Below are 14,697 nucleotides of genomic sequence, written 5' to 3' on the forward strand. Positions count from 1 at the left end.
TATGGTTTCATATCTATTTCCCAAAAAAGGCCTCATTTATATATTAAAAAATGGCATCTAATTCAGGAGCTTCAACTACTCCCGAGTCCGACCATAGCGTCCCTTGTATGAGGAAACATTAAGATATCAGGCGCTGAAACGAAGGCAGTTATTTTGATCAGGTTATGTTTAATGCAGAGAGAAGTGAAACCTGTGAACTGCTAATGGAAATTTTTACCTGCAGACCGGCCATGGAGAATGTTGTGCTGAATCGTCTCATAAGGCTCTAGCCTCTGTTGCACGGATGCACAGTCACTGCACGTCTGTAAATGCATTGATTTTTAGCTTCAGTGTTTTAGCATCCGGCTGCACGCTAAGTTTGATGGATGGGCTGGAGGCCAGGCATAATCAAAGGACTCCCAGTGAATGTGCCTTCCTCTCTCTCAGGGTGTGCTGGTCTGCCGGATTGCTATTTGTAGAGTCAGACTGGATTATACACACGATTAATATGGGTGTTTGAGGGAGCAACAGATACATCCCCGAATCACAGACCCTCCCTTTACTTTGGTATAAACCCTGCTGCCTACACACTGACAGCTCAGTGATGTCACCCCAGCACCAAGCACGGTGGCTTCAGTGGAGCTTACCCAGAGATCCCGGCCATTCTGGTGTCGACAGGCCAGATTAGGATGTGTAATGCATCCTGGGTGGGATCGCTTCGTGCTGACAGACTCCGCCTTCCTGGTTTGAATCGCCGTTTGTCGGTGCGTTTTCTTGTGGCGTTTCGGACTAACCTATGTGGAGCCTGGTCAAAGGTCAGCGTACCATGATCACTGAACCTGTTGCAGCGTGAGTGTTTCCCAGATGCCGAACCCTGTGGGTCAGGATGGTCCAGCAGCCGGAGAGAGGGCAATTTTCCAGAACCAACACCACAGCAATTGGCGGAGCGTGGTGTTTTTACACTGGCTAAATTCACTCCCAGCTTCTTGAACTAGAAATGGATGGTGTATAATGTGTAATATATATTATATTATTTTGTCTTGAGCAGAGTGATGAATCTGGAGTGGGCGTTTGTTAAATGTGCTTTAGGTCAAATATTACATGTAAGATTGAAGATTTTGATTTACTTTTGGACATTTCTCTCAATCTTTATGTCAGAGTTTGACAGATTTTTGCTTTCCCAGCTGTTTACTCCAAACTGTTCATAATTCCTGATAAAAATTTCAGTTTATAAAGTTGTGATGCAGAAAATTAGATTCTTTATGGGGTGAGTGATGAAAGAAAAATCAAAGAATACCTTAAAGTGGTCTCTCTTCAGCCTCTAGTGGACTGATGAGGAATTGCAGTGACGGCAGCAGTTTCAAATCATTCTGCTGTATAGTATGAATGCAAAAGGAAATCCACAAAATCCATTCGCATGGGTAACTTGTAAAAACACAATTGGTAGAATGGTTTGCTGTTTAGTAACAACTATTTTGTTCGCAAGTACCATCAAGATTTTCAATTTAAGTGGCGTAAGTATTGTTTGATACGGCTGTGTGTGTGTGTGTGTGTGTGTGTGTGTGTGTGTGTGTGTGTGTGTGTGTGTGTGTGTGTGTGTGTGTGTGTGTGTGTGTGTGGTCCCAGCAGCCCTTTTGAAACCATGGCCATTGTGATGGACTCTCGCCATTGTGATTTCGTTAGCATATGAAAATTAAAATGCATTATATTTTGTTTTCATACTAGCGTAAATGCACATAAAATAAGTATGCATTTACACTGTTACTACAATCGATTGTCGCACATATCGTTTTTAAAGGTGAATGCGTATTTGCGTACCAGTTCTGTCCATCTCTCAATATGTAGGACTTTCATATTGAAAGTACAGTTGCAAGGTAAGATAGCACTGGAAGAATAGGTTTTTCCTGTGATGCTGTGGTACTTGTACAGTTAATGTAAGAACAGGAGATGCGTTTGTACATTCAAATTTTCATGAAAAAACAAGTGTGAAGAGATTTTTTTTTTTTTAATACTTTGTATTTATAAAATATGTAGTTCATATGAAACATTCACAGATGTGTTGGAATTTGATATGTCTATTATAATATTGAATCATTTTCTGCCATCCAATCACGTTCATTCTTACAATTGCGTTGTTTCCTTAACTGTGATTGGGCTTCCTTGCTTTTTACTTTTTAAGCTCTAGAGGTGTCGGTCAGTGGGCAGGTCATCTCCATTTCACTTTGACTTCACTTTCACTTTGGACAGCGTGTCAGCCGAAACGGCTCAGCAGTGATGGAAACAGTCGTGCTGTCTTTCGTAGTCAGGGTGCTTTTCTTGATCTGCCGGCCCAGTTGTGCACGCAAGGTTTCTGACTGTCTGCTGAGTGCTTCTTCAGGTCAGAGCTGCGGAAGGAACCTGAGCGGCGACGTGCCGTTAAGCAGATGGGGAAGAGGACGGGGACAGAGAGGGACGTCTTGGCTGTTTGAGCGTGTTTGATTGTGCTGGCTGCCTCTTGGAAGCGTTCAGCAGCTTCATGGCGATCGTTCCGTGTGAGATAGACGGCAGCCAGAGTAGAGCCACCAGTCTTGAACTGACGTAAGCCTTCCCTGTGGTCTGCTGCCTCAGTCTGTACTCCATGTATTCGTCGGGCACTTCGCTGGCATCAAAGAGCACAGTCAGGGCAGTGATGGGGGGCGGTGGAGAAGACCCACCTATTATACCATGCAGAGGTTACAGCAGTGGGTGCTGTAATGCACTGGACGGCAGTACTTCACACTAATGAAGCCAGCAGGCTGATGCTGATATACGTTTGTATGTAGAAGGCATTGCCTATCACCCTGTCCAGGACTGGGTCCATTGTCCAGAGGTTCCTGTTAATGCGGCACAGCACACGTTGGGCGGGTAGGCAGGCAACAGCACATCAGCCTCGGCTGCATTGATGAGAAACGCATGCAAAGAGGTTTTCTTAGATTATGTGTGCAGGAACACCCAGAAAAGTAGGTTTCCTGCCAGACCCAGCAGAAAGAAAAAAGAATACAAGATGGTTTGGGCGATGCTTTGGGTTGTCATTGGGGATGCAGGTCATGTTGTGGTCTGCTGTGGAAAAGGTCTCCTTAGTCATTTTTGGCTTTGTGTTTGCTGGTGTCTAGAAATTAATTTGTGGCCTGAAATGTTGACACTGGCCATTGTCTGTGCTGTGCACAGCTACAAAAAAATGTTATGGATATGCATGCCTCATATATTTTGGAGACTTGTACAAATGCTTATGTGGAAATGATTTTCTGGACATTGTTGTGGACAATTTACATGAATGCACAAATTAAAGGCTGCTGTGTGATGATTTGATTCGCTCATTCCTTTATTCAATCGAACCTTTCATGTATTTCTCAGTATGTCACGATCAAATAAGAGCTTTTGCTTGATGTCTAACTTACGTTCTTTGTTCTTTGTTTGGGTGTAAACTGCTTTTTATAAGGTTTATATTTCTTGTTATATGAGAAGCTGTGTAGTTTCTTTGGACCATGTATCGCCCTGCGGGTTAGGTCTTCTGTTCGCGTGACCAGAAGGTTGCCAGTTCAGATCCCTGTCGAGTGATGCAGTCATTAAGCCTTTGAGCATGGCCCTCATTCCCAGTTGCTTCAGGGCCACTGAATGCAGACTCTCCCAGTGCTGTAACCCCAACATCTTGCTTTCACCAGTCTATGTCTGTATGTCTCTGTCTCTTGAGCTTCTGTCCTCTCTGAGTGCAGCCATAAGTTTCACAGATCTGCTGCACAGTTACCCCCAGTCGAAAGGGAAAAGAGAGGCGGACGGAGGGCTGGTGAACCACTGCGTGGAGTTTAGCTGTGCTTACTGGCTTTTCGATCAGAACTGAAAGTTAGATGTTTCTGCTTGTGCAAAGTGCTAATTTGATTTGCTGAAATGACGACTGTGTATATGCTCACATTTTTAAGTAGGTTGAGTAGCCCATCTGAGTTTTGGTCTTTTTTTTTTTTTTTTTTTAGCCGCACTGTGTGTTGTTGGCGTCTAAGGAGAACTCTGCTCCTGTGAAGCTGGGAGGGTTTGGGGTGGCCATACAACTGGGGGAGTCTGGACTGGTGGCAGGAGGTAAGTATGGCCCCAGAGCAGATTCACAATGGAGGAGTCTCGCTCCCGCTACCATAGCTGAATTGCTGAATGCGTGAAAAATTAGCCACAAGGAAGGCTTTGTGTTCTTATGCGTACGATGTAGTCGTCTTTTAAAATACAATGATAAAATCATTCTGAAATAATGAAAATATTCAGCCAGAATCGTCAGTTTGTGTTATCATTGTAGAATGCTGTGGCGGTATACCTGGGAATCTCTGAACTGTAGTCCGCTGCACGTTCCGCAAAACTGAACAAACCCGAATGCTAGATTTAAATAACTCGCATAACCATGTGAAGATGTTCCCTCATTTGCGGGTTGATTTGCAATTTCACATTGTGTCATAGACACTAAATGAATTCATCTTTTATCTTCAATGGGATATGCTGTAATGAATATTTATCATGTTCTCTCCCCCCACAATTAGAATGGACTGGGGGGGGGGGTCTTTATTTTTGTACTTATCACTTTTTAAATGCAGGTCGTGTCGGGACACCTCACTTCATGGCCCCCGAGGTGGTGAAGAGGGAGCCGTATGGGAAGCCCGTGGACGTGTGGGGTTGTGGGGTCATTCTCTTCATCCTCCTCAGCGGCTGCCTGCCCTTCTATGGCACCAAGGAGAGGCTGTTTGAGGCCATCATCAAGGGAAAGTATAAGGTACCCAACCTGGTGTTTCCTTCTGTAGCAGTTAGCTAAGCACAGGACTGATGGCGGGAGTGGAATCTATGCTGACTGGCTGGGCGGTGATTGGCAGCTCAGTGTAATTCTCCCTGAAAGGCCTAAGGCCGTTAGAGGCATCTGAAGTCTACCTTAATCTCCAGGCGGTGCTGTTGGGCTGGTCTTGGGGGATAGCTGTCTCTCCGTTTTGGGGAGTGCCACAGAAATGCCCTTCTGTTCATGGAACACGGAGCATGACGGCTCCCAGCTCGCAACCTTCCAAACTCCTTGTATTTCTATCTCTCATCCATATTATGTATGTTTGCTATATTTCTGTGTGTGTGTCAGACGTTTGGACACACCTACCCATGGAAAGTTTATTTTGTGCTGTTCTTTACATTTTACAATAATTTTACAAGACGTTTAATTTGTTTATGGGAGGTGGGGTGCAACTCTGTGGGTTGGAACTCAGAAGGTTGCTGGTGTGCAACTCCCGTGGTCGGCAGAGTGACCCCACCTGTGAGCAAGGCCCTTCAGCCTAATTGTTCCAGGGGCTGGCCGGTCCTGCTTTCTCCTTTACGCCAGTTTCCTCCTGGGATGCTTTTCCAGCTGTCCTGAAGGAGTTCCCACATATACTGAGCACTCACTATCTGGTCAAACTCCTCCAAAATCATTTGTACTGTTTAGGTCAAGTGGCCAGGTCATGTGATGCAACACACTATCACTCTCCTGTGTGTGTGTGTGTGTGTGTGTGTGTGTGTGTTAGTATTAGTGCTGTCACAAACGATTATTCTTCAGACGATAAATCTAGCGATTATTTTTTCGATTACCCAACTAATCAAGCAACTAATTTTTCAATTGATCTGATTTATTTATTGATGAGAAATTATTTTCAAGTTAGTCATTTAAAACAATTCACCCCCCCCCCCCCCACACACACAAATCTGAAATTTTCATTAACATTTCAATTCATTAAAACAAAAAAAGGCAAATCTGGAGATTCAATTGGATGTTAGACTGAAGCTAATAATCACTGCAATAGTTTTTACTTAATTATTTCAGTACACCAGTTTGACGTTAAAATGTTGAAATAGATGCTAAAACATGGAATGATTTCATAGAGAAACACTAGCACCCTCGACCCGACAAGCCACCTCTAGAATGAGAGCCTGAGTGCAGCTGTGCGGCGGTTGATACCTCAGCACCACACTAGTCCAAATGGACCAGTGTGAGTTTTTCCAGTGGCTGGAGTGCCAATCCTGCCACCAATCCTCAAATTATCCCTTGAGGACCTGCCTATAGGGTTATAGAGTAACATCATACCCAAGATGTGGCAATTGCAGGTTAAGGGCTTTGCTTAAGGGTCCAACAGAGTGGGATCACTCCAAGCATTCACGGGATTCGAACCTGCAACCTTCCCACTGCTGACGCAGAACCCTAGGGTGCGCACATACATCAATAGTTCATACTGGCCTTCTATATGAATATAAGATGCATATATGACCTTTGAACATTACTCCGACAACGACTATTGCGCTATTTGCAAGTAGTGGCCTCATTATTATGCGTGATGTTTGCATGAGGAGAGCCTACTACAGTCGAACCTCGTTACTACGTACCCTGGATACAATGTTTTCACTTTTTCAACGTACAGGTTTCTAATTCCCGTTTTTAGCCTATGTATTATTCCAATAGCAGCCATTGTTTACAGCGTAAACTTCGATACAACATCCAAATTTCTAGAGAAAATACGGAAACTAACCATCGTTACAACGTACAGCGCTCTCCCCGCCCACCACAACTTGTGTCGCTACATGTACCTGTATCTACCTGATCTTCGCCTGACAATGCACATTTGTCTATTGCGTTGCTTGGCAACGCTGGCTTTATTCAGTCACGGCCGGACTCCGGTAATAACTGCAGGGCGCCCCGTACGTTTTTCCTCTTGTCATTCAGCACGTGTCAAAATGCCTCCAAAACGCAGATTAATTTACAAACGAAAGCAGAAATGATTCTGCAATATCGTAAAGGTGTGTCACAGTCGAAACTAAGTGAAGACTGTGGACAATGGAGTGTTTTCGTTGCCGTTTATCGCCGGCCGGCACTAAGTAATCGTGAGTAATTTAAGGAAAATTTCAAGGATCCAAATGAGCTTTGTCGAATTATTTAACAAGTAATAATGTGTTCGTTTGTTTTGTAGTCAATTTAAGGGTCTGTTCTATTAAAGTTTTATCATTCACATGGATGTTTCATGAGTTCTTTCATCCATCTTGCACTAAGTGGTTACAACGTTCTATGCTTATAACTTACATGTTTTTGATTTCCCGTTTTGTACGTAGTAACGAGGTTCGACTGTACCTATTTTCTTTGTGCACGTGTACAAATGCATTATAGTTGACTTTGACCTTTGACCCTTGACCCCTTCCCTACAGATGAACCCTCGGCAGTGGGGCCACATCTCAGAAAGTGCCAAAGACTTGGTACGACGCATGCTGATGCTGGACCCTGCAGAGAGGATCACCGTGTATGAGGCTCTCAACCACCCTTGGCTCAAGGTACCAGAGTCCACCATGCTTGGTCTAAACCAGAATTCTCTGCCCCACTTTGTCTCAAGGCTGGTACCCAAGAGGAGGATGAAGCCGCAAATGTTGGGGGTTAACTAGTTTAGTTTAATAAGCAGCAGGGAAATGGTGTACATGTGGTATTTTGTTTTGGTGTCATTGTAATGTCACTGTATTGTGTGTGTGTGTGTGTGTGTGTGTGTGTGTGTGTGTGTGTGTGTGTGTGTGTATATATTCCATTTTTAGTGTTCTGTCTCCTTTATAAGTCCAGTGCTTTATATTGTCTTAGCAAGCGAAATGTTTTAATAGTACATTGGATTGTATGTTTACGTTAAGGGTTAAGTCCTCAGTATGAGGCTTAACCTTCAGTGATGCCAATGTATTCATTCAAATTACAGGGTACTTATTTTATGGCATCTTTTATAATGAACCGAAAGCTGTTTCGAGTGTGATACTTTGTTTGCTCAACTCAGGAGAGAGACCGCTATGCCTACAAGATCCACCTGCCGGAGACCGTCGAGCAGCTGCGGAAATTCAACGCCCGGAGAAAGCTGAAGGTAAGGTGCTCTCTGGTATGACTCTCCGGTGTCTGCTTTCACGTGAATTTACATATGACCGTTTGACTGGCCCGCTGTTTACCAACCCAGTCCTTGGGGATCCCCGGTAGAGTCTTGGGAAGGAGCAAAAACATGAAGGAGGTTGGGAAAGACTGGACTGGCTTGCTGTTTCCTATGAGTAACCTGGGCCTCTGCTGTCTTCAGGGGGCTGTGCTAGCTGCTGTCTCCAGCCACAAGTTTAACTCCTTCTACGGAGACCCACCCGAGGAACTCCCTGATTTCTCTGATGACCCGACATCTTCTGGTGAGCTCCCAGAAAGAATTCTTCTGGGTGTCAGCTGGCTTTCTACTCAAGAGCTTTGTTGTGTCAATAGAAGCATATAGAGATGGAGACTATTCACTGTATACTGTATTCTTTCCATTTTAGTTATAAGCTAACTGGTCTTTGATCACCTATGCAAAATGGTAGAACACAAACAGGGCTAATATGGATGCCACTGGAATATCTGCATAACTGTTCAGCAGGTGATCTTGCTGTTAATTACGAGTGCCAGGGAACCAGCTTTGAACTCAAGCTTGTTTAGACTGAGGTCTTGTCGCCAAATCTTGCTTGTATATCTTGACTGACTTGTCATGCAGTGAGAATGGTACGCTCGTACCCAGCATGGATTTGCGGCCTTACTGGTCTCCATAACAACCAGCCCCTTTCAATTTTCACTCTAAGATACCTGCTGTCAGTTTGGAATCTCATCTAGACAGTTATCTGTTTAGATTCAGGTTTATTCTATACCTTTTTTCCACCTCAGTCTCTTCTCTAACCACCTGTATCTGTACATCAGGATTTTGTCGAAAGAAATAGAATCTCTGAAACTAGAAATTTCTGGTTCGCATAAACTTCCGAAATCGTCGAGCTGTATTTGTTCTGCCGTAGAGGTGCGCCCACCAATCAAGCCGTTACACGACCTTGTACTTCCAGGCCCGGTGTGCCATGTTTACTGCCGGGGCCTTTTCATGTGTTCCCACGTTATCGTCTCACATCTATAGCTGGTACCATGTTGTCTAATGACAAAGAACCTTTCACACATCCGGCTTTAAACAAGATTTTCATTTGCATTTAAAATGCTGTTCGCAGGCAGATGAGAGCAGCGACGACCTCTGAAGAGCGGTAGTTCTTAGTAGTTTCATAGGGGAATTGCTGAGATTGGGCGTGTTTCTGTACTACACGCTTCTAGAGTCTCTTCCTCTCTTTGCGTTGCTTCTCAAAATTACTTTGCATGGAGGTTTCAAGGCCATTTGCGGTATGAATTTTATGCGGACCGACAGAATGAAGAGCATGCATAAGAATGTACCCCGTTCAGGCTCTTCCATTAGACTGCTAATGATGCGAGACTCGTTGCTGTGGAGAAGATGCTCGGTGACAGGAATTTTTATGCTTGGATAGGCTGTACAATATAAAGCTCCACCATACTGGCCAGTGATGGTGATGCCACTCTCCTGAGACCTTACTGTATTAGGACAGTCCAGCGACATACTTCACCATCTTTGTCTGAGTGCCTGCACTGTAACTGCTGTACCCAAGAGTTGCCTGACTGTCCAATTTCAAAATGTCTTTTGTTTATCTTAACACTGCCCTCCTTTAGGACTGCTAGCCGCAGAAAGTAGGTATCCCCATGCTGCTTCTGAGTCCCATGTGCTCTTGTGTTCTGACTGTTCGTGGGAGTTTTACTAACTCAGAAATATCTTGAGGGCAGATTAAAAAAAATAGGTCAGAGAGAGAACCAATCAGATTGTACAGGAGGGCTAAGACATCTGATTGGTCCTGCCTCCTCTGGTTGTTTGGACCCACCTCCTCTATAATCTGATTTGTTATCTCTCGGAACCAATCATTTTTCGTTCTCCCCTCAGAACCCTTTTGTGCGAGTAAACCTCCCATGAGTGTTTTGGCTCCCCTCTGTCAGTCAAACATTTAATACTGCCTTCCTTTGCACAGAGACATCACAGGGTGTGTTGATACCCTTTACCTGGACAATCCAGTATCTCCTTTTACTCTCAATGTATTTATCCAAGGTTTATTTGTCATTTCTGTTCCCCCCGATGACAAGACCACTGAAATAAGGTTTAAGGCTTCGTTATATCTGGCAGCAGTCTTTTGGAAGGTGAAAGTATCTTTAGGAGAGAGTCAAATGCATAGAGATGTCGAAGACGAGGACGTGTTCACACTCTGCTTTCATCCCTGCGATCTCCTCAATGGTCTTTAGTTGGCTGCAAGGACAAAAAATGCGTCATGCCGCGGGCATGGCGTTACTGTGTTGCTAAGAAAGCATGTTCTCACCGGCGAATGAGAATGACTGACTGCGATTTGAATAAGCTGCTGTCATCCTTTTGTGTAACTGCTTAGCAGAGGTGGTCAAGGTGCCATGTAGTGATTAGGAAGGCAGTATTAAAATGATTAATCCATTCTGCCCTGTGAGCAAGGGTTCCTGTCACTCCCTCATTCCTGATTATATTTTGCATGTTTTTGTCTATCTTTATTCATGTGTGAATGGTCTACAGTCTGTATATTGTGTTATGTTGAGTATTTCTTTTGCATGTTTAAGTAATCGTCATGGTTCTCCCCGTGACGATCAGGGGGTTTTACCATTGCCTGGGGTATACTTGGTCTTCTGCCAAACTTTTGGGTCCTTATCATTCAAGGCGATTTGTCTTGAGTTGTGTGGTGTGTGTGTTACGGCCCTTGGAGTGTTCGGTTCAAGCCGCTGACCCGGTGGTCCTACTGATCGTCTGCCTCGGGCCCATCTCGCTGTGTGTTCGACACAGGGGCTGTGTCACAGGTGTTGGACAGCCTGGAGGAGATCCACGCACTCACTGACTGCAGCGAGAAGGACCTTGACTTCCTGCACAGTGTGTTCCAGGACCAGCACCTGCACACCCTGCTGGACGTGAGTGCAAAAAGCCAGCATTAAGGAAGATAAAATGCACACTCTAGCCAGTACTTTTCCCCAAAAGGCAGAGTGCTTGTCTCTTCACCTGTGTTTCAGTGCTTTTACGATATTTTATGAAGCATAAGCGCACAGAAGTTGTATCAGAGCCTTTCAAATCATGGACCTCCAGGTCCGAGCCCTGCTGATTTTCCAACCTTCTGTGAGCTGGGTGTGAGGGTGTGTAATCAGAAACTAACATTGGAGAACTGAAAACAAGGCCTGGATTTGGAATTGAACTACACCCTTTACCGCTGCACGCCTTGGCTTGTTCTGAACCTGTCCAAAAAACACTACAAAGACTATCACGCCCTTTTCAGGGTTGTAAGACACTTTTGACGGGTTTATTAAATGTTTTCTGTGCCACACTTGAATTCACCTTCGCGGGGAAAAGTGTCAGCTCCGTCAGTCTGCTTATAGGATGAGCTGCCTGAAACAGCATTCAGTCCCTGAGTAACAGACTGACAACCTGCAATTATGTCCCTGTTCTTTTCTGTTGCAGTTGTATGACAAGATCAACACAAAGTCCTCGCCACAGATAAGAAACCCCCCGAGCGATGCCGTGCAGAGAGCCAAGGAGGTAAGGGTCAGCTTTCAGGAAGGGTTCTCCTGCATGGAGCCCCTGGTCCCCTCCCTTGCTCTGTGTACTCTCACTGTATTGTTCTGCAATGGGAACCATATTCTTAGCCATGAGGCGCTTTCACACCGACGTTCTGGAACCAGCTCCCTGTTTATAAGTTCCCGCGGTGTCTCGGTCACGGACTTCTGTAGCTCTTGGCCACTTTTGGGTGTCTCTTTCGCACCGCACAACAGGAACTGGGAGCTTTATGCTACTCTAGGTTACTTGGGTTAAAATTCACAAATAATTTAATACACCACCACCCCAAATCCATGGAGAATGAGCAAGTCAATTTCTTAGTTATTTCTTAGTCAGTTGTAGGGCGAATCGGATTAAAATGGCACACAGCCTTTTATTTATGTTTTATTTAGATGACCCGTGACATGTTTGTAATTCTTATTAAATCTTCCCTGCTGATCGATCTTTCGTCTTCCTTAGAATAAAAAAAAAAAAATGACGTAACGTTATCCTACTAATAAGCACTGACGGGTTTCTCTGGCAGTACTGGTGATATTAGATAGAAATGTCGGTTATCGATCTAATGTTCCAAGGTAGAAATATGGTGATGCAAATAAAAAAAAAAAAAATTTACTAATTGATGCATTTATTGTAATTGAGATCCAAAATAATTCCATCTGCTTGATTTTTATGCTGCGCTACTTCTATCTCTTTTCCCTGCATTTGCACATACCTTCCAAGTTAACGCTGGTGCTTGTGGTCAACAAGTCGGCAGGTTTATCGCTGTAAGTCGCTCCTAGTTTGATTGAAAAGTACCAAGTCTGGAGTGGGCACTGCTCTTGAGAAACTATAGTTGGGCCTAGTTCCTACCATATGCACATGACAACAGTTCCTGGTTCCAGAAAAATGTTCTGGTTCTTGGAAAAGAGTTCCCACGGTGTGAAAGCGCCTATTAACCTGAGTGTTCCCAGTGTACCTTCATTTCCTTTTGGATGTTTGTGTTTCCTAACTGCAGAGCCACATTTTTTATGTTAAATGTAATTCTGTGTTTAAAGCATATGTATTTGCAGCTGCTTATTACCATAAAAAAAAAACCCATAATATTCAGTCCAACAGATTGAGAACTGCATGATTAATGCTCACTTTTTATGATGTATAAATTTTAAACGAAATGATGCATGTATATGTGTGTATGACAGAAGCACCAATGACACTTGGTAACCTGGGGGGAGGACTGGAGATGCTCTCTTCCTCTCTCTGGCTTTAATGCCCCCTCTTTACCCTGTGCTCTTGCCTTGCCTTGTACTGATAGCTGGCTAAGCGCTAATACACCATTCCCCTCTCCTGCCTCTCAGCCAGAACTCATGGGCACACTTTGCAGTTAAAAGACCTCTTCTGTTTAATGCTTCATTGCACGTAGCGCCTCTTGGTTAATTTTGTTGATCTTACTAAAGATGAGCTGTATAGATATTTTAGCGTGTGGAATATTTTGATTTGTGTGGAGGTCTCAGTCTGACGGGATTGTTTCCCGACACAGTGTGAATAAACGATTGTTGCTCTGCAGTGATTTTTAATAATTAATTTCTCCTCTCTCAAATCTGAGTCCCGGTCACACCCAAACACGCTTTATTGACTGTACTGCACAGGCCGTTTCCAATATGTTCTCAGAAGAAATATTTATCGGCCATCTTCCATCCGTCTTCATTAGCTGCTTGTCCCTGTAGTGTTGCAGTTATCCAGATCCAACCCCCCAAGATTAACGGCGCACATAGCAAGATGCACCCAGCACAGGGTGATGATACGCTGACAGCATCTTCCCTATGGTGATGTTGAGTCTTTGGCCTCTGACATTGTGTACATTAATTCCAACTAACATTATGTGATGGGAATTGCCTTTTTCGCATTACTCCAAAGTGAGTCCCTTTGTGATCTCTGTTAGAGAAGATTAGCAGGATTTTTTTTTTCCATGAAGGAAAATAAAAATCTGAGGTTTCATACATCAGAACCTGGCTCTTCTGTGTTATATATTGTTAGTTATTTACAAGGAGACTGACATCACTCTGGAAGGGAGCAGAGAAAACCGCGTGAATGTGAATTCTCTGCAGGCAGCGAATCGCAAACGGCCGCCTGTCTTCGTGATTACAGCCAATGCTGTCGTTTATAATCTGTCCTCAGTCTGCATTTGGTTGTAGTGTCGCAAATGTCATGGGAGGTTTGTAGAGAACTTTCAGCAGCCCAGATCATACTCTCTTTTTATCTTCTTTTTTTTTGAGTCCTGCCATTAATGCATCACACTAACGCAAATCCGTAATATCGGTTGTCAGACTCTCTCTTACCACTCGACTTAATCACTTAAATTTCTGCTCTGCCCTCTGACAGTGGTCTCACATGAAGACATTAGAATATACTGCAGTTTCAGCCCCCTTTTTTCCTCTCCCCATGTGACCAGTACACACGCCTTAAGCCAGGCCCTGTGTCCCGGCCCCGCCTTACCTGTCATAGTCCTGCAGAACACCTGGACAGTTTCCTGGTGTTATCTGCCTTCTCTGGGAGATGGATGCATAGGCCAAATTACCATAAAAGACTTTCACATTGTCACGGCTGGGCCGCGCCACCAGTCTCATGTCCGGTATCGATACACTGTGACATGCTTTCATGCCAGTTGAACCCTGTGATTAACTGGGTTTAGTTAGTATTTCTGGATGACACCAGTGATACTGGGACTTTGATGGACTGTGTGACACAGTGTTAAAAGCATAGCTTGGCCCAGAGTGCATCAGGCCTTATGGGAATCGAAGGGCTTTCTCTCAAAATAATCTGCTCTGCTTCTTTTCACTGACAGTTGCTAGTCATACTGAAATGCTATAAAATCACTCCCCCTCCCGCCGAATGCCTTTAGTTACCTCGGATTAAGGGCTAAGACTAACCCCTAAGCTTTTGCCGGGCCTGCTAGGCTGGTGTCGAGAGGCTGGTGGAGGGCTGTCTTATTGGGACTGTGTGACCATGTAGGTCCTCAGAAGGACCATTGAGACTGTGCTCCTTTTAATCTCCTGCTTGTCTTCTTATGCAAAGAAGTCCACCCAAGAGGAGACGAGTGCAGCTTTGAAACTTCTGGAACGCGTAAGCAGAAGACATTTCCGACGCCTCCTGAAACAATTTGCTCTAAAGCGTTTCGCTGTTTTAGCGAGGGGCTGTCTCTCTCTCTCACGTCTCACTCCCAAGGGTGTCTGTGGCCCTCTGCCACACTGCAGTGCTTGTGACGTTAGTATCTTAGCTATAA

At 44.4% G+C, this 14,697-nt stretch overlaps 1 protein-coding gene across 5 annotated transcripts in view; it reads left to right on the forward strand.

The window, feature by feature from the left end:
* The window catches only part of LOC125709758 (peripheral plasma membrane protein CASK-like), an 83,759-nt gene that overhangs the window by 54,238 nt on the left and 14,824 nt on the right, over positions 1–14,697 (forward strand). The window contains exons 6-14 of one of the 5 annotated variants that reach the window (XM_048978543.1): positions 3,966–4,068; positions 4,569–4,744; positions 7,177–7,299; positions 7,779–7,862; positions 8,067–8,166; positions 9,503–9,520; positions 10,680–10,801; positions 11,343–11,420; positions 14,493–14,537. In XM_048978543.1, coding sequence (XP_048834500.1) covers positions 3,966–4,068; positions 4,569–4,744; positions 7,177–7,299; positions 7,779–7,862; positions 8,067–8,166; positions 9,503–9,520; positions 10,680–10,801; positions 11,343–11,420; positions 14,493–14,537 — 849 coding nt within the window. Of the gene's footprint in view, positions 1–3,965; positions 4,069–4,568; positions 4,745–7,176; positions 7,300–7,778; positions 7,863–8,066; positions 8,167–9,502; positions 9,521–10,679; positions 10,802–11,342; positions 11,421–14,489; positions 14,538–14,697 lie in introns of all 5 variants that reach the window. The other 4 variants (XM_048978542.1, XM_048978545.1, XM_048978544.1 and 1 more) reach the window with 4 other exon arrangements.

This window comes from Brienomyrus brachyistius, chromosome 16 (assembly GCF_023856365.1).
Source record: "Brienomyrus brachyistius isolate T26 chromosome 16, BBRACH_0.4, whole genome shotgun sequence".
Lineage (NCBI taxonomy): Eukaryota > Metazoa > Chordata > Actinopteri > Osteoglossiformes > Mormyridae > Brienomyrus > Brienomyrus brachyistius.